This window comes from Cavia porcellus, unplaced genomic scaffold, assembly GCF_034190915.1.
Source record: "Cavia porcellus strain 051 isolate PalLab524CR breed Dunkin Hartley unplaced genomic scaffold, mCavPor4.1 scaffold_18, whole genome shotgun sequence".
NCBI lineage: Eukaryota > Metazoa > Chordata > Mammalia > Rodentia > Caviidae > Cavia > Cavia porcellus.
The window spans coordinates 44521706-44542285 of NW_026947501.1; the positions used below are offsets into that span (position 1 = coordinate 44521706).

Consider the following 20580-nt stretch of genomic DNA (forward strand, 5'->3'; position numbering starts at 1 on the left):
GTTACTCAGGGGGCGAAGTGTGTTCTGTGGGGCAATTCCCCAACATAGCAGCTAGGGACAGCCACAAGAGCAGGGAAATGACAGGCCCTCTCCCAAGATTTACAGAAGAGTATGCACTGCTGAAGTGGGCCGCACCCCACACCAGGGCTCAGTATTCAGCCCAGCAGAAGATACAAAGCTGGCAACTCTGAGAGACAAAATGTGCTCCTGAGCTGTGACTCTGAGATGAAACTGCCTCCCTCTGGGCGCCCTCTTCAGCCCCAACCTGCAAATCAGCAGCAACCTGTCCTCACTGTCTTAAATACAGAAAGCAGAGCGTGGGTCATAAGGGAGCAGTAATTTATTTGTTAAAAAGAAGAAAAAAATCTTTTCAAGGTAGTGATCTGAACTGTAGTGAAAACTTCACATTTCGATGGCAAGAACCCACATTTTGAGAAGGCAAATGATAGTTATTCTTTCTGGGGAATAAAAATACATGACTGTCATCTCGGGCTGGGTCATCCCATGTTATTCCCACTCCAGCAAAAGCCAGTTAGAGGATCCTTCACACTGTTCTTGTTCCTGAATAATACTCCTTGCTGTTTAGACAGAGCTGAGTTCCACTGGGCGTATAGAGAGCTACCTCGCTGTCTCCAGAACCCTCCATGCCCGAACTGCCCACTGTTCACCTATGGAGCACTGGCCTCATCTGATGCTCAGGACAGGCAGCTGCATGCTTGAGGCTCGATGGCGAATATAAAACCTACCTTAGATGCCACCTGGGATATTGTTTCTTTCAAGATCACTCAGGTCATTAAGAGTTTTACAAAAGGCAGCACCAGATGTGTGAAATAGAGGACGTGTGACCCATGAGAAACAGAGTCAACGCTGCATGTTAGAAGATGGCCTAAAAGAGGGGCAGCACAGACAACAGCAGTGAAGCAGAGGTGCCACCTGTGAAGGGGCAGGATGCAGCTTTGGAGTGGTTGGCTGGACATGAGCACCGTGTGGCTTAGCAACAGGATGGCTGAGAAGGACCCTCCAGATGCTCTGCCCCACAAAGCTAGACCGGCACTTCCTGTGGCTCTCAATGCACCAGCCACAGCAATGGCAACACTACCAGGTCCTCTTCAGCTTCTCCTCGCAGGTACTGGAGAGAGGGTATCATGGGGAAGATGCAACCCCACCCCCGAGTCCTGCTGTCCAGCCACCCCTGGCAGATCCTTGGCCATCTCAGAAGCTCTCCACGAAGCTGCCTGGAAAAAGCCCTGTGCGTCCGTTTCGCTGCAGGGTCCCCTCGTACCAGCCGTCCTCACGTTTGCGGTGCACGAAGACCACGTCGCCCTCCCTCAGTTCGATCTCCGCCTCGCTCTGAGGTGGGTAGGAGACCACCACACGGTACCTGGGGACAGAGCACAGCATGAGCCCTAGGTCTTCCTCTTCCTCCCTTGAGCAAATCCTGTGCCTAGGGCTACTTTTTTTTTTTTTTTTTTTTGTATCAGGGATCGAACTCAGGACTGCGCACTTGCAAGGCAGGTACTTATGCTGCTGAGCTAAATCCCCAGCTTTCCTCACTCTATACAGCTCCTGTTATCTTTTAATTGTTTCAAAACTCTTCTTTCATTTTTAATTAATATATTAGAAACTTCCCAGTAATACCCTTTCAAACACAGATGTCAAGTGTGGCTGTGACATAGTCCCACAACCTCCCCTGACCCTCACCCCATTCACTGCAGACCCAGGGGGCTCAGGAGACTCCCATGTCCTCGGTCACCATCCTGTCTGTGGACTTTGGGCTCATGTTGGTACCTGTCAGGGCATCAGCATCTCTGAACACCAAGACTTTATCTGCACAGCCACTTCTAGGTGGGAGCCGTGCACAGATTGAGGGTGAGGGGCTTTGGAGACAGCTCCACCAGGCTGATTCTGTACATGTCCACAAGATGGTAACTTCGTGGCTCCACTGGCTGAGGGCACAGCACCAATGTCCAAAGACCCAACTTTCTTCTTCTTGTTTCCCTGACACCTTGGCCCTGCAGCCTCCAAGGCCACCTCAGGGGCCCCCATTTTCAGACCAATAGGTCATAAAATGGAAACTGAGACAGTGGCCTTTGCAGTATCGCCGCTGCCAGTTGGGACCCAATGAGTACTTGTGGCTCAAAGCTCAGACTCTGACAGTCCCAAGATCCCTCTGGGTACAGCAGGTACTCCCAGATGGGAAACTAAGGTCCAATCCTCTCACCAACACTCTGCTGAGGGCCTGAGACTCAGTCTGCACCTGGCAGCCTGGACTAACACTAAACCAGGACATTATAAAACGTAACAGATTGCCAGGTCAGTCCCTCTCATGTGGTCCACAAGTCGTCAGCAGCCCCAGAAGAGATCTCTAGATCTAGTGAAGCAATCTGTAGAAATGAGCTGAGAATGTGGACTCTGACAACTTTTAGGAGCAAATATTTGCATTTGTATTCCTGAGAATGCAGAACAAGTTTGTGTCCTAGGAAAGAGGACCTCACCCACTGGGGTCCCAAATGCTCTTGGGGATGAGACTCTGGCACCATCTGCCAGTCTAGCATGACCTGAGAAGCAATGACCTTGGAGCAGCTAGGGCAGAAGAAGTAGATGGAGAAGGATCAGGAACCTCCCAGCTGGGTCACTGATCATGCCTCAGGCAGTACCAGCAAGGGGGAGGTAGGTGTGTGTTCCTGTCCAGAGGCAGCAGGGCTGGTCAGGCCTGGGCACAGCATAGAAGATCAACCAAGGCCTCAGGATGGCTGCAGGTGCTAGCCTAGTTCCCATGGCTAGCCATGGCTGCAAGCACAACACAAGATCTGGGAACACAGATGGCAGGAAACAAAGTTCCCCCAGCTCTTGCAGTCAGCATTCCTGCCAGTGGTCTGTGAAGTCACACGGCCTGATATAAGCCACTCTGTCCCCACCATGTCCACATATTCTTAGCTCCTCCCCCTCCTCCCTTCCTAGAAAAAAACAGCAAAGGGTGAGTGCTTCTCAGATGCTTCGCATCAGCTCTGCCACATGTAAAATAGACAAGCCCCTTTAAAAATGTAATTTGTTAGAAAGAAGTAATTTGGTGTTTCTGAGCAACTCAATGACTGAGGAACCCAGATGGATATGCAGTGAATTCCTACAAGAGGGGCATTTACTGCTTCTGTCCAGATGGCTCCAAGACGGGACTTGTCCCTCAAGGCAGGGAAGAAACTGGCACTCCCTGTCTTGGAATAACAAGGTCACATGGGCCTCAAAGGATGACCACTGCTCCCAAGTAGCAGTCACTAGTTTTTATAAATTAGTGATTCTGCCCTCTGGAGCACATGCAGGCTGTGTGAACTGCAGCAGATTTCCAGGTCAGAGTCTGAGTGGAATCTCTGGTGCCCACATGGCTTCTAGCCCACCTGTGGTATGGGTGTCTGGCCTCTTCCATGTCATCTGCCTCTACAGCAGGGCTTCTAGGCGGCTTCAAATGGCAGCCTTCTCAGCAGCCTTACTCAAATAGAGTTGAAAAAGTGGATCACTGATCTGGTGTCAGGTTGGCACATTGGAAATGACCATGCCATACCACGAGACCAAGGCAGTGACACATGTGCCATATTCCTGAGCTTGCAATGGGGCCACTACCCCAAACTGAGCCCACAGTGGGTAGAACTGTGTTCATCCTCCTCCCTCCAGAGCACCATGCCCATCCCAGCCTGCCTGCCACATGCACATTCAGGCAAGGTCATCTCAAACAAAGCCTGTCTTATGACTGACTGAAAACTACACTGAGAGTGAAAACATCACCATGATTATGTCGAACTTGTGAGTAAGCCACTGTACACCAGAACTGACTGGACCCGGGGGTCACTGCTTCTGTAACAAATAGCCACAGGCAGAGCATCCTTGTGCCATGGGAGTCCATTGTCACAGTTCTGAAGGCAGAAATCCAACAAAGTCTTGCTGGGCCAAAACCAAGGTGTCTTCAAGGCTAGTGATTTCCAGTGGCTCATGGAATCTTGTCATCTGTATCCCTCCTTCTGCCCCTCAGAGATCAGGGGTCAAGTCCTCACATGGCAGGGTTTTGATCACCCTTCAGGACCCTGTGGCTACACTGGCCAGATGGATGAGGTGGGATGTCCCCCTTCCTTCCAATCAGCCATTGGCAGACTCTACTCTCCTCTACCACATGAGGTGGCAGATTCATGGCTTTGGGTGACAAGGGCAAGGAAATTCTAGGAGCTGTTATTCAGCCAACCATAGCATATCCTGGACCAAAAAAAAGACAAAGCCAAGCAATACCTGGCCAGCAAATGCTGAGCAGGAGCACGTGGGCTATGAACTTGTGGGGAACAAGCTTGGGCCAGAGGGGTCCGCTCGGGACCCCGTCACCACCTTACTCTCACTATTGCATTCTGTCACAATGCAGGTCAAGTCATAATTCATTACACATGCATAATTTTCAGGTATTAGTCTACATGCTTCACATATATCATACATATCAGGCAAATGTCATCAACCCCTGGTACAGAAGCCCAGGGATTGGGCTGGAGAAAAGAGGAAGCTGGGTTTCAGCTTGGGTGAAACAGACAGCAGGCTGTCCATCTGCCAAAGCCTCCTGCAGCTCAGTGCTCAGCCTGTCTGGCTGGCATACCTGGTCTTGGGCCAGCACTGCCCTCACAGGGGGATGGGGCAGGAGACTGTTGCCCTAACTACTATTCTTCTGCAAGATCCCAAGAAATCTGGCTCCAGATTTGGCTGTCTGGGACACTGTCCAGAGGAAAAGGAGAGTCCCTGGGAAGGGCTGGTGACAGGCTCTCTGGCCTACACAGAAGGCTGTGAAATAGCTCAGACAGGCCTGCTCTCCTGGACAGACCCACTCAGGGCCGGTGAATGGTGAATGGGGTGGGACTGCTGGGCCTGCAGGCTAGGACAGGCCAGGACAGTGGAGTAGCAGATAGCACTGGCTTGGGGGTCTCAGACACAGGGGACTTCCAGGTGGAGGGGAAGTGCAGGAAGGAGAGAAGGGGGAGTGTGTGTGTGTGTGTGTGTGTGTATGATATGAGTTATATGGCCCATCTGGGTGGAAGGTTCCCAGTGCCTGCCACTGCAAGAACCTGGTCTCGGGCTGCAGTGCCACATGGTCAGGGTGTCTTCTCAGCCCATCCCTCATGATCAGCTGTGTCAGTGCTGGCCCAACAGCTGAGCAAGGCACCATCCCTTGCCCCTCAGTAATAGGTTGGCGACTGCATCTCTGCCATGTTGCTGCTTGCCTTCGAGCCTTCAGGACAGACACTGAAGTAAGTAGAGCCGCCCACCCAGCCAGATGAGAGCTTTGACTTCTGTTAAACTCAGTGCCTGAAGCCATGCCACATTTCCAGATCCATAAAGCCTGGGCTGAATGATATGTAAAAACATGGATGAGCACTGGCATTTTTGATGGTTCACCCTAGTGGGCTACATGCCCTCTAAGTCAATTTGAGGAGACATCATCGAAGTCTAAGATGTCACAGCAAATGACGCTCAGCTTAGGGGCCCATTCTGGGTCCCTGGGTGGGGGACAGTCCCCCCACTACCTGATTTCCTGATGTTTGTGCTCATTCCCACACCAGTCCTAAGAAATCTCCTGACAAGTCCCTTGCAGTCCTGAATGCAGGCACCAAATGGGCTGGGAACTTGACATCAGCTCCAGATACTGGACTCCTCAAAACCCAAGCTCATCCCTGCTTGGAGCCAAGTGGCTGGGTGATAAGGGGTGATAGGTAGACTAAGACCCTTTCCTCTGTGCCAAGAAGGGTTCCAGACCTTGGGTGCCAGGTGCATGGCACAGAGGATGCAGCCCGCATACTCTTACCTCTCCCTGGGAAGCAGCTTGGGCTCCGGGCGGATGGCGGCCATGGAGAGGGTAGCCTGCCGGGCAGGGGAGGAGCAAAAGTTCAGATCCAAGGAGCTCGTCTTCCTGTGCAGTGGCTCCAACCCCATGGCCCCCCGCATCTCACTCTCAATGGGGCAGGATCCTGCCCTGCCGTGGACAGACAGAGAGGACACGTCAGGGCCCATGGCACCCAGCAGCGAAGTGTCTGCAGCTACTGGAGGGTCATGGGTTGGGGAGAAGGATGGTGGGGAGTGTGACTTCCTCCTGGTGGATGCCCCAGCCAGCAGCTTCAGCAGCCCACTCTTCTTCTCTTTCTGGGGAGACACAAAAAGTGGCACCAAGCAGTTAGTGCTCTTCATGAAGAACTTTGAAGATGGTCTTCCAGAGCTGTTGAGGAGATGATGAGACAGTAGCCTCATTTTCCCTCTTTCCTCCAAACCAGGCAGAAGTGTTCCACAGACTACAAAGTCCTAGGCCAGTAGATGGGGCCAGCCTCAGGAGGATGCTCAACCACTGTCTTCTACACTTTCGCAGAGCCCTGGTCCAGCCACAACCCCATGCATGTCCACTCAGCTCTCCTGAAAAGCCCAGATAGCTTTCTGTCAAGCCCTGATAATATCACACAACTAAGGAAATCACAGTGCTGTGTAGCCCATGTACTGGTGCCTCTGCAGGGCAGTGGGACACAAACATTCTCCTAGCATGCTCAGAGGCTCCTGCACTGGGACAGTTTCCTGTGCAAGCCCTGCAGCTGTTGAATTCCTGCTGCTTTCCCACCTGGGAACAAGCCACTGAGTCTCTGGGCATTGCCTATGCCCAGTAGAGGGTACAGGTCCGGCAGAGGCCCTGGTCCTAACCAAGGGCAGCCCTGGTAGTGCCCTCACTCCAGCATGAAAGGACACCTGCTCTTAGGCACCTCTACCATGGACAAGTTTGGGCAATTTTCCAGGTAAAACCCTGCTCTGCAGGCAGCTGCCCTTGCTCAAAGAGCTGCTCAGGACACAAGGACCATGGTTCCTCATATACAGAGCAGAAGAGGACCTCAAGGTCCTGTTCATAGCCATGTGACCTTTGCATGTGCCCTGAGCAGTCCCAGAGCCTCATAGCCTTGTCCTGGGGACTCCAGGCCTTTTCCATTATTGTTGCACCCAAGGTCTCAGGGGTGACCCTCCCACCCTGCAGTACACATTAGCGACATTTTGGCTCTAGACTCTGAAGATGTTGTGGTTAGAGCAGCCTCTGGATTGATGCCCAAGGGCCAAGCACTGAGATGGCGCAGAGAAAGGCAGGCAGGGTTGCTGGGCAGTTGCGCAGTTCCCCATGTGCCACTCAGGTCTATGCTGAGTCCACGAGCCTCACAGCATGTGGGCGGGTCCTGTCTTCACCAGGAGCCATGGTGCCATATCAACACTGGGCATTGCGAGGGTAGAGGACCATAGCATCTGCTGGTGGCTGAGCACTGTGTGTGCATGTGTGCATGTGGGTAAGTATGTATGTGTGTGTGCATGTATGTGTCTTCACATGTAGGAGCATGGGGGGTGGGCATTTGTGAGCTGGAGAGACAGCATGTACATCACAGACGGTCTCTGATTACGTGGTTTTCTGGGAATTTCCCTGTCTCACTGAGATTTAGGCTCTGATGGTCAGTGAAAGTTCTGTGGCATTGAGCAGAAGTCTGAAACAGCCATGGACCAGTGACAGCTATGGCAGAGTATGCTTGGACCACAAGCTCACTGGACCCTGAGGCACAAACAGGTGGCCTATTCTCCTACTTCCCTTACCAGACTTAGTCCACACAGCTCAGGCCTGTGTCCAGGAACCTTAGTCCACAAAGAACCATGCCCAATCTACAAGCCAATGACCAAAGAGCTTACAACCCTGGAAGGGAGACCAAAACCTTATCAGCTTTGAGAATAAAGGACTGAACACACATTTTTACTGTCAGACACACAAGACACTTTCCTGAGCTGAGACCCAGGAGTGGTCAAGGCTGGAGGTTCAGACCTGTGCCAACACTTAGTGACCAGGAACACAAGCATGGCCCCCCTGGGAAGGGGCAGCTGTGTTTCAGCCTTTGTATGCACTAAAAGCACACAGTACCTTATGCTTTTGTGCCTTTGACTCATGAACTACACAGGTGTTTCTCTTCCACTTAAGAGAGTAAATAAGCAGAAAAAGTTGCAGTCTGTTTTGAAGGTGATAATAAGATAGGAGGAACCCTGAGGTAGGCCTTGAGGGACAACTCTATAGGAGGGACAATCAGGATAACACTGATTGTCCAGGGAAGGGTTGGGAGGTGTGTAAGGAACAGATGTAGGAAAAAGCAGGTGTGGTCAGTGTACTGCAGGGTCTAGAAGGCCAGCTGAGGAGAAATGTGGGCAGGACATAAGGGCCCGATGTGGTATGTGGCAATGCTTACAAAGAGCTGGGTCACCTGAGCAGGAATAGTAGGCTTTTGGATGGGCATGGGCACAAGAAGAGTGCCACAGTTGGGGACAACAGTCAGGGTGAGGCACAGCGTGTCTTGCTCTCTGCCCATGTGGCTTCCAGTCTTGACTCTCCCAAGCCCAACCCTAGTACTCACTCTCTAGTAGTCTGTTAAATAGCGCCATTGTTTTGGCCAACTCAGCAGCATGCTAAGGACACAACATGAGTTTAGAAAGAGGGCCAGGTGACTCTCAGTGCCACCTACAGCCACAGGCCACTGGCCCAGGAAAGAAACACAAATCATCCCCAGTGCCTACAAGAATGGCCAGGCACAATCAGGAGCCCCTGAGGCCCAAAGCACAGATGACTGACCCACCAACGCTGGAGGTTCCAAGCAGCTTAGAGCAACAGAAGAAACAAAGGTCCCAGGGTAACACACAGCTTTCCTTATTCTCTGGCTTAAGGCAGCAAGTTACATATGGACGCTTTTTGGTTATCATTTTATGTTTGGAAACTTTCCTGTTGGAGAAGGGCAAGGGTAATTAAAAGCTATGCACTGCTGAAATTTTAATGGAAAAAGGGCACATCTCTAGTTCTGCTTGACAACAGATTTGGAAAGAGCAAAGGTTTAGAACAATATAAATATGCAAAGCATTTTCATAAGGGTAAAGGAGAGTAGATCTATAATGGATAAAGAAGAAAAAGTTAACAAGCTAATTAAAAGAGATGGAAAATTGTGCTTGGAGCTGCTGGGTATTTTAAACATTAAAACACCTTCAAAAATACTCCCCTGGAAAGACAGAATGTAATGAAGGACTCAGAAGGAAACAGCAGGGACAGGAGGCTAGAGAAGCCAGTGACAGTCTGTGTGCTTCCCTCACCACTCTGGGTGGGAGCAGGCTACAGTGTGACTGTGCACTCTCCCCTGCTACTCTGAATGCTGGTAGCATGAACAGGGCCTGTTTGGCAGAATACTGCAAGTACATTGCAGTATCCACATAGCATTGTTCTTGTACTTCACAGCCAAAGCAGGTGGTGAGGAGTCTGTGTTCACAGAATTCATAGTCTCACCATGAATCTTATCTCATAAAACATGGGCTGAGACAAAAGGGCTGGCACAGAAAGGACAGCTTCAGTGCCAGTCAAGTGATGGTACCTGCAGCGTGGGCATGGTTAAAGAAACTTGTGAGAGCCCAGCTCTGGCACAGAGTCTGTGCTGCTGTTTTCACAGGGGGAAGGGGTAGGGGACAGGGGAGTTTGGTCCAGAAATTAGGGTGAAAATTGAGGGCACTACTCACTATGACTCATGAAAACAGGCAGAGCTTGGTATCCTGAGTCACAACCCTCCTCCTAGGAGTTACTGGGTACTGGTCACAGCCTCCAACCTCAGAGGAGGTACTGGGTAATTAGCCACTGCCAACTTCCTAGGAGTCATTGGACACAAGTCTCTGTCCACCTCCTAGATGTTACTAGTTGCTAGTCGCTGCCCTCACCCAGAGGAGTTACTGGGTGCTGTTCATGGCTCCCTACAAGGAATTATTGGTTACTAGCATTTGCTCCCACATCTGATGAACTACTGGTTACTATTTATTCTCGCTGGAGTAACAAAACCCTCTTTGCTGTCTGTTGTAGGTTGGCATAACTGATGCCATCTTAAGCTCTGCATTTCACTAGTGCCTTAATTCAAGTAAATGGAAAATTACTCAGGGTATAAGTCCCATGAAAAAAGCAGAATGAGCTTTACCTACAGGAGAAAAATTAACCTGCTCAACAAAAGCAACAAGATACAGGTGTCAACTGAAATGAAAGATTCAAGCTAAATTGTTTCCAACAGAATATCTTTTGTGATTCTCTCTTTCAAAAACTCCATACCTTTCTAGTTCGGGGCCACTTGCTTGGACCCTGAACTGGGGGGAGTCTATATACAAGTGGTCCTGAGTTAATTAAATTCCAAATTTATCATATTTGGCTGCTTGGATTCCTATATTGTTGTTCACAAACCCACCTTATTTGGGGGATCCCAGTCTCTCTTTGAGGCGATTATTCCTCAGGGGGCCTGCTGAGAGAAGTTCCTTGTCCCTGAGGAATCTCTTTGTTTCAAAGAGAAACCAAAACCCCTGCACACTAATGCGAAGCAAGCAGTCCATATCCTTACTGGTATGATTGTTCTAGTTTTTATGGCAGTGCCCCTTGGAGGTCTTTGGAGACATTGGATGCAACATTAAAATCTCCAAGACTGTCCTAAGACAAGACATTGCCTGGGACTTGTTGACTTGTTGAACTAGTGCTTGGTTCATTTCTGTCTTTGTTTTGTTAATCTTGTTTGCCACTGATTTAATGTTTGTTTGTGACAAATGGGTCAATCTGTTCCTGCTTCTCTGTCCCCCCTGTAATGTGTTCTTAACCACTTACAGGAAACGCATTTGAGAGCATCTTCCTACATTGAACCTGTTTACCCAGGGAAGCTCCAAACATTTTATGAATTTAAATAGCCCACTTTCAGAGTCTCTAGGCCTCCAGAAGGGACTTTTAACCTCTCTTTGTGTTAGCAGGTCTACCTCAACTCTTAAACAACAGTGCTGCCACTGCAGGTGCCACTGCTGCTACTGCTGTGGGCACCCCACCTGCAGGTCCCCTGGTGAGAGGGGGGTACTGATCCTGCCTGCAGGCCCTGCCATGTGCCCCCCCCCCACCAAACCTAAGGCCTGGATGGCTCCCACTGCAGAAAATAGCTCCAGCCCCTCTTCTTTCTCCTGAGCATTCAGCCAGACCACCGCACCTTAACTGTTTCCCAGCACAATAGCAGTACAAGCAACCAGACAGCAACAACCATAGAGGAGCCAGGACCAGGGCAAAAACCCATGCTGTGTGGCAGGGGCAATGGTGGCTTCAGCTCTCCAGGGCAAAAAACACAACAGCAATGTGGCTTCCCTGATGGACACAAGCCCAGCTGGCTGTAGCACTCCTTTTCTGGGCTTCTGCCTCAAGCCCCTCACTTGCCCTCTTCAAGGTAAGAAGGTTCTCCATTGGTATTGCCAGACTCATTTGGGTGCTTTTAAAAGCAGCTACTTGAAAGCCAACTAATCTGTCTAAACAGAGTTAAGTTAGGGACCTGACAAGGCTCCATCTGTGTTCTTGCAGCACCTTCTATACACCTATTGATCCAGCAGCACCTGAAAATACACATACCTTAAATATTGCATTTGTTTCCCAGTCATCCCTAGATATTAAAAAAAGCTTCAAATGATAGAAAGATTCAAAGGTAAGGCACTCTCAGAATTAATGGAGATAGCCCAAAAGGTCAGCTTCTTGGTTGACACAGGAGCAAGCTATTCAGTCCTACAACAGCCAGTGGGTCCCTTGACTCAAACCAAGATCAGCATTCAAGGAATGACTGGAAAAATAAAGGCTTACCCATGGACTCAGGCCATCATTATGGATTTGAGCAGAGGGACCCTAACCCACTTTTTCCTTGTCAAATGTCCCTACACCCTGATCAGATAAGACTTGCTCCACAAGTTACACGCTCAAATCTCTTTTGATGGCACAATCCCCTCAGTAACTCTTGGGTTTAACAGAAAGACTAGAGATCTTCAGGAAGCTAAATCAGAGGTGACTACTCCTCCTCCTTCTGCTATTCGTTTTACTTGCCCCCTGACTGAATGATACTTGTTTCTGGTGGACTTGCCCCTAGCAGACTCCCCTCCAACTTCATTACTACAAAAATGGCAAAAGGAGATTCCTGGCATCTGGGCGGAATTCAACCCACCAGGACTTGCAATCAACCAACCTCCAATTGTAGTCACCCTTAACCCTGGGACCACCCCAATCCAGTTCTACCAATATCCACTCATCTTAGGCCAAGAAAAAATGTCCAAGCACATTCAAAGGCTAAAAGAGGCCAATATCTTGATTCCTAGTAAGTCAGCCTGGAATACTCTTTTACTCTGGCTTATCTGTCCAGAAGCCTGGGACTTCAGACTATCGGCCTGTCCAAGACCTCTGAGAGGTAAATAAAAGTCATGACTCTACACCCCACTGTTCCTAATACATATACTTTGCTCAGTTTGCTGCCTCTTATGCACACCTGTCACTCCACATTGGACCTGAAGGATGCCTTCTTTTCCTTACCACTGACTCTGGTAAGTCAACCCCTCTTTGCCTTTGAATGGACAGACCCTAAAACAGGAGAATCAGGACCTGGATGCATTTGCCTCAGGGGTTCAAAAATGCACCAACTCTATTTGATGAGGCCCTGAGGAGGGACCTGCAAGATTTTGGGGCAGACCATCTCTCCCTCACAGTGCTTCAATATGTAGATGATTTATTGCTGGCCAAGGCAGACTTGGCCTCTTGTCTGAAAGCCATTGAGGCCCTACTGAGAGAGATAGACAAACTGGGCTACTGAGTCTCTGCCAAAAAGGCACAGCTCTCTCTACTCAAAGTCACTTATCTGGGTTATATATTTTCTTTAAAAATGGACTTTGTCAGATAAAAGGATTGAGGCTATCTTAAAAGTCCCTTCCCCAAAGACTAAACATCAGATAGAAAATTTCTAGGTGCTTTGGGCTACTGCCTGTTGTGGATCTTGGGTTTTTCTGAAATGGCCTAGCCACTCTACACCTTTATCGAAGGGGATCCACCTGGACCTTTAACCTGGACTAAGTTAGAAGAACAAGCTTTCAGTGATTTAAAACAGGCTCTTGTGAATGCTCCAGCCCTTGCTCTCCCTGACGTAGCCAAACCTTTCCAATTACATGTAGCTGAGAGTCATGGGATAACAAAAAGGATCTTAACCCAGTACCTGGGACCCTGGAAGAGACTTGTTGCCTATCTTTCCTGGCAATTAGACTCCATGTCTGCAAGGTGACCAAACTGCCTATGGACAATTACAGCCACTGCAATATTCACCAAGGAAGCCACTAAGTTGACTTTTGGCCAGAGACTTCAGATAGTGGCCCCACATGCTGTGAAGACACCATTGTGGTCACCTCCTGATAGATAGCTTTCTAACGCTCACATTGTTCAGTACCAAGCCCTATTACTGGGCACTGACTGCATCGAGTTCCTGTCTACTTCTGCCCTCAATATAGTGACTTTTCTGCCAGATGACGACCCCTCCCTGCCAATACATAATTGTATGGGATAAGGTCACGACATTATTTCTTTATTTTCACTGATGCTGTGGCTGATATTGCATGATTGCTACCCTCAATATCTTCTGTATTTACCTCTTCTGGACTTATTTTCCCTGGGTCAGTGGCTCAAGGCTTTTACTTGTTTCTTTCTCTTGTCATGTTTCTGGTTTCTTTCAGAAGGTGTATGGTGTAGACCTCAGGCCCTTTCCACATTTCCTATGGTTTTTCTGCAGTGTGCTGACTAGGGGATTGCTGCCCTCTCCAGCTTACTATTATCTTAGGTGCACACAGGGTTGTTGTGGGCTGGCCCCTCTCCTCTGAGCCAGTCAACTGGCGAGTGTCTTCAGCACATTAGTCTGTGCCTTGTGGGTGTCACAATTTCAGGATAGTTTTATTCCTGGCTATTGGGTTCTGACCAGGGGCATCACCCAATCCAAGCAGATACCACCAGTCCTCTTTGGGCCAGGGGTGGCTGACACCACTGCAATTCTAGATTCAGGCCTATCCCACCCAACTCCAGTATGTTGTCCAGCCTGTCACCCCTTCTGTGGGACCCAACTCCCAGCACTCACAAGGGATTAATGCAGCTCTCCATACCAGTTCCTCTCTCCATTATTCTACATTCTCCCATCAAGGTTCCTGGGCTCACCAACCCCTGATCTTGGCAGCACTACTGCAACTTAGGCACGACCATGAGTTGTTTGACTCCAAGGTATGCCCAGCATAGTGTGGAACTGGTCTGAGTGAGAGCATCTGGTTCCAGGCTTTCATCCACGTTTTTCCTTTCTTTCTTTTTTTCTTTTTCTTTTTCCTCAGTTTTCCCTGGGTCAACAAAAGCCCTCTCCTTTCATTTGGTCTTCTCCATGGTGTTAAATTCCAGTATCTGAGTTGTTTTTCTCAGAGAGGCTCTCTCCCCTGCTACCTATCAAGATGACACCTCCCCTCCTTCAGCCAATCTATTAAAATTAATGTTTATATATTCCCAATATGAGGATGTAGGTAATGTAGATTAAAGAAGATGTCTTTTAATAGGATGACAGGAATAAAAGATTTGATTCAGGCACTAAAACCACTGGGAATGTTGTAGCTTGGCATAACTGATGCCATCTTAAGCGCTGCATTTAACTAGTCCCCCGTATTCAGGAAAATGGAAAATCACTCAGGGTACAAGTTCCATGAGAAAAGCAGAATGATCTTTACCTACAGGAGAAAAATTAACCTGCTCAACAAAAGCAGCAGGATACAGTGTCAACTGAAAATTAATGAAAGATTCAAGTTAAACTGTTTCCAACAGGATATCTTTTGTGATTCTATCTTTTAAAACTCTGTAACTTTCAGTTTGGTGCCACTTGTTTGGACCCTGAATGGGGGAACGGAGGGTCTGTATATGAGTGGTCCTGAGCTCAGTTAATTAAATTCCAAATTTATCAATTTGGCAGCATGAATTTCTATAGTGTTGTTCATGAACCCACCTTACTATCCACATGACTCCATTTCTAGGGTTTTTTTTAATCATTTAAAAGATGACTTTGGTTCAGTGTTTTTCAGTTGAAGCTGTACTTCTATGAAGACAATTTTCTGCAGCTCTTTCCATTGTCATAATAAACCCAAGATCTTAAAGTGCTTTTCTACCTGTGTTCCCAGGATAACAAAATGCAGCACCTGCCATGGCTGGGCAATGAGTAACACATCACAAGTGGCTGCTTCAGCAGGTCAGCAGCATTCATTTTTGAGTAGTCTATCAACTCTGAGTTTGATGAAGATGAGCACTTTATTTCCTAACATTGCAAAGTCAAAATCTCTTTTGATCATTTATAGCAGCCTCAGGGCTAAAAGTTTTACTCTGTCTGATTCATTATTTGTATGGGATCTTCAGTCATTTATAAATTTCTGAATAAATTACTAATATTTTGTCCTGAACACTCTGCTATGCATTTGTGAGATTAACTAATTCACTCCTCCCAGCAGCAAAAGGTGAGGAATTCAGTTGGCAAGAGGACATGTGGGAGGGGGCTGCTGGTGAGCTTCTCTACACCTAGATCCTGGAAAATGTGTACCACACACTTTCATAACTTGTGGCATATTTATATACCTCAAAGGCACACATTACATGAGATCATTATTATTGTTATTATATTATTATTGATATTGCACTTTTAACAAAACCCCACATGTGTCACAGGAGAGGAAACTTTTGTCTCCAGATATCACCAGACACTTTGCTCAGGGGTTGTAGGCCAGGATTCTGAGACTCTTAGTCTCAGTTTTCCATCCTAGTCCAGCACACGTGACCTTAGTGTGCTGTGCCAGCTACGTGCCCATGTACTAACCCATCCTAGAACTGACTCACCCTAGCCTAGTGTCTTCCCTCTGTCCCACCTGACAACAGTAGGGATGTGGGGCTGAGTCCAGGAGATAGCCATCTGGAAGCTGGATGTTAGAGAGAGGCTACATAAAGGTCAGAGATACGGAATCCGGGGAATTGGGGCTGCATGAAGTGAGTTCCAGCACACTGGCATGGGCCTGGGGAGAGTTTAAGATAATCACTCCCAGCAGTTAAGTGACTGGCTAGCTTCCAGCCACATTAGACTAGGCTCTGCTGGTTTTGTGGGCCTAGCTTGGGCACTCTCAGTGACCTTCTTTCAATCTGGGGAACTAGGGTAACTAGGGCTGCATGAGGTGAGTTCCAGCACACTGGCGTGGGCCAGGGGAGACTTTAAGATCATCACCTCCAGCAGTTAAGGGCCACCCAGCTTCCTGGAACACCGGAGGTGGCACGAAAGGTGCTGTGGACCTGACTGGACTACTAAACAACCCCCACTAGGTCCCAGGAGTCAAGGTACTAGGAGGCAATTTCCAACACACCCACTGGAAGCTTTGGAACATCACTTGAAACACAGAAATATAGGAAAATGACAACACAAAAGACCAAAATGGAATCTCAAACTTCCAGCCCACCCAAGAAGGCTTAGCCATGTACACAGAAGAAAATATATGCCATACAAGTGAAATGCCTGAAATAATAGCAACTGAAATAAAGAAGAAACTTCAGGAAGCTTTAAAGGAATTCAAATTAGAAATACTCTCTGAAGTAAAAGAAGAAATGATGAAAGTAATGAAAGAAATGCTTAACACAACACATCTAAAGAAGACACAGTTAAAAAACTAGAGGAACAATGCAAAACGATAGAATTCCTGGATGAACAATATAAGAAATAAACAGGATGCATGAAGTAGATTCAAAGAGATATACAGGAAGTCAAAAATTCCATTGAAAGTTGTCAAAACTGCTTCAATGAAAGTGAAGATAGAATTTCACACCTCAAAGACCAGATTGCAGCCAGTGAACAGGAAAGGAAAGATTTTTCAAAAATAATAAGAAATCAGGAAATAAGAATTCAACAGCTACAAGATGATACAAAGAAAAACAACATAAGATTGATAGGGATAATTGAAAAAGAAAGGGACAACACAAATGATATCAAAAGACTATTTACAGAATAGCTGAAATTTCCCAAACATAAGAATGAAAACTGACATATGAATTAGTGAAGTATACAGAACTCCAAATAGCCATAATCAAAATAAAACTACATCTAGACATATAATAATCACCATCCCAGAAATCCAACATAAGTATAGAATATTAAATGCTGTTAGAGAGAAAAGACAGATCACCTATAAAGGAAAATCTATCAGAATCACAGCAGACTTCTCAACACAAACAAGAAGAGCACTGAGTGAAGTATTTTAGATTCTAAAGGAAAACAACTACCAACCTAGATTGATGTACCCTGAAAAACTGTCTTTCAAAATGGACGGAGAAATAAGATATTTCCATAACAATAACAGCTGAAGAACTTCATGATCACCAAACCAATCCTTCAAAGAATACTAAAAGACATTATACATAGACATAGGAAAAAAACTACTAAGGAAGGCAAACAATAAAACAGAATGGAAAGATAAAGATGCAACAGCAGAAGGATAACATGTCAACCATAAACCAATATATAACAGTTATAACCATTAACACAAATGGTCTCAATTCATCAATTAAAAGAAACAGACTGGCAGAATGGATCAAGAAACAACATCCAATCATATGCTGTCTACAAGAAACCCATCTAACTGAAAAGGAAACTCATAGACTGAAAGTCAAAGGATGGAAAACAATACTTCATGTCACAGGAACCCCCAAAAAAGTGGGGGTAGCTATTCTGTTTGCAGACAATGTGAACTTCAAATAAAGAATAATCCTAAGAGATAAAGAAAGTCACTACACACTAGTTAGGGGAATACTTCAAGAGGAAGAGATAACAATCTTAAATATACACGTACCAAATTCCAGAGCACCCAGCTATACAAAGTAAATTTTTTAAAATTTTATTTAAAGAAAGACTAAACAAAACAGAAAATGGGAAGAAGTAATACATACATTCAAAGAAAAAATAAACAGTAAGAGATCACTAGTTAATGTTTACATACTGTCTTTTTACAAATAGTTGTTCAAGATACAAAAGTGGAACACATACAGTGGGAATTAAAATGGTGAGACTGCAACCAGTTGTGTTCAACTATGCAACAAAAACTTAGTAATATGGTTATCAATTCTATACACTTAAACATACATGCTGTTATCCATATCTTCATTTATGTTGAGATTAAACAAACTAAAGCAGGCTAAAATCATTCTGAACAAAGAATAATAGTATTGCTGGTTTTCACATCATGACACTACGGGATCAGCTGGGTATTGTAGTGTCTTTGTTTTAAATTTTAATTTAAAGAAAGACTAAACAAAACAGAAAATGGGTAGAAATAATACGTACTTTTAAAGAAAAAATAAACAGTAAGAAATAACTAGTTGATGATTACAGATTGTCCTCTTACAAATAGTTATTCAAGATATTAAAGTGGAGTATATAAAGTGAGGATTCAAACAGTGAGACTGCAACCAGTTCTGTTCAACTAACCAACAAAACTTAGAAATATAGTTATCAATCCTATACACTTAAACATCCATGCAGTTATCCGTATCTTCAATTATGCTGAGATTGAACAAACCCAAGCAGTCTAATATCACTCTGAACAAAGAATAATACTATTGCTGGGTGTCACATTATGACACACCAGGATCAGCACTGGGTACTTTAGCGTCTCTTTTCCTCTGAAGTATCTGTTCATTTCATCATGTGTCATAAGATCAGTTCTCATAAACTGTTTATAGATTCTACGCATGCATGAGTCTTAACATGTATTTCTATCCTTTCTATATTACAGGGAGAAACATAACAAAGCAAGACAAAACAAAACATATTCCTATAAACACATGAAACAAAAAAGACATATAAGACCATTGTACAAGGGGTTCTACCATAGTTCTTGTGTTGTCTGTTTTCTTCAATAGAATTGGCTATATCATCAGACATAGTATAATTAAATATATCAGTACATAATAGTATTAATAAAAACACAACTTTGTATATAGTATAAAACTTCAAATACAGGCAATTATCAAACCAGAACGTGTATTGTAGAGTCTTGTCATCTTCAGGGTAGTAGCCTATACTCTCAGACTTGATACTATCAATCATACCAGTTTTGAATAAAATGTCGATACCAAACAGCAATCAAACAAACCAAATTTAACTAAGATCAGTCATGATAAAACACTGTAAGTCATACAGGGCTCCAGATTAAGATAATAGGAAATTAAAGATGATTACTGTGCTATAGCCTGATGTTTTTGGGATCGCTGTCTGTGCCCTCAAATCTAATATAAGTAGACAAACTGGGACAGAATAAAATGTATCTAAGCAGAGTGGTGCAAGTAATGTGGGTTGTAAATCCTGATACACTATTAACAATATCTTCTGCCATCTTTTTTAAGACTCTCCCTCTCCTTTCACTTCCCCAGGGTACACTGTGCATTTTTGGGTCTGGCCAAAACCCTTGGTTTTAAATTGGGGGGGGAGAGGCAACCTGCTATTTAGCTAAGTGGTTCTGAACCTTCTCACATCCTGGACTTGATCTCTAATTGTATTCCTTTACCTATTGAAGCCTGTCTTTCCAATCTACCCACAAATGCTGGTCTAGTTGCCCCTATTACTCTCTGGTTCTCTGTCACATAGAGCATTATTTTCTCATACTCTGATATTCAGTCCATGTACTCTTTTTCATGTTAATTATATTTCCTAAAAATAACATCTTGGTGGGCCCTGCCTCCTGACCTACTCCACGTGTGTTTTTTTTTTAATTTAGTGTATCAAGGTCATTTATATTAGAGATTATAACCAACCTTTTCTGCCTTATTTCTGTTATGCTCTTTTTTTTTGCCATCAGTTGTCTGCTCATCTTCTTCATTCTGTTTTCTGCTCCATTCATTGAGGGATCTCTGCCACTGTTCCGGGAATCCTAGTACTTTTCTCTCTCTCTAGAATACCCTGCAGTATTCTCTGTAGAGTTGGATTGGTGGTTACGAAATTCCCAAGTTCCTCTTTGTCTTAGAAGCATCTTGTTTCTTCATTAATTTCTAGAGACAGTTTATCAGGGTATATCAATCTGGGTTGGAAGTTATTTTCTTTTCAGGGCTTGGAATATTTTGCTCCAGGCTCTTTATGACTTGATGGTTTGTGTCAAAAAGTTTGCTATCATTCTGATGGACCTTCCTTTATAAGTTATGTTTCTTGTCTCTAACAGCTTTTAATGTTCTGTTCTTATATTGAATTTCTGGGCTCTTGATTATTATATGCCTGGGTGTAGCTCTGTTATGGTTGTAGGTGGATGGAGTTCTGTATGCCTCATACATCAGAATATCATTTCCTTTTCCTATGTTTGGGAAGTTTTCCTTAATTATTTCTGTGAATAGCCTTTGTAGTTCCTTTGTACCCCTGCTTCTTCATTCACATTATTTTTTCTCAAGTTGTAGAGCCTCTTGTTGTCTTCTAGCCTTTGTATTGTTACTGCTTGTCTGCTAATTACTTTAAAAAAGTTTTTCCTTTCATAATCCTACATTGCAAAACTGTCCTGCATATTGGATAATCTATCCTTAGTTTATTTCAAGCAGATTTGCCATCTTTCAATAGAGTTTTTAATTTCCTAGTAATCTCTTTGAATCTGCTTCATGTATTCTATATTTTGTTTATATTCTTCATCAAATGGTTCTCT

General features: G+C 45.6%; 1 protein-coding gene across 3 annotated transcripts in view; it reads right to left on the reverse strand.

Moving 5' to 3' along the window:
• Window positions 1-318: 318 nt before the first annotated feature.
• Window positions 319-20580, reverse strand: part of Sh3rf3 (SH3 domain containing ring finger 3) — a 203754-nt gene continuing 183492 nt past the window's right edge. For 2 of the 3 annotated variants that reach the window (XM_063229711.1, XM_013154459.3), the window contains 2 exons: window positions 5825-6159; window positions 319-1381 (listed from right to left, as the gene is read on the reverse strand). In XM_063229711.1, coding sequence (XP_063085781.1) covers window positions 1213-1381; window positions 5825-6159 — 504 coding nt within the window. In that variant the 3' untranslated portion in view covers window positions 319-1212. The remainder of the gene's footprint in view (window positions 1382-5824; window positions 6160-20580) is intronic. The other variant, XM_013154460.3, reaches the window with a different exon arrangement.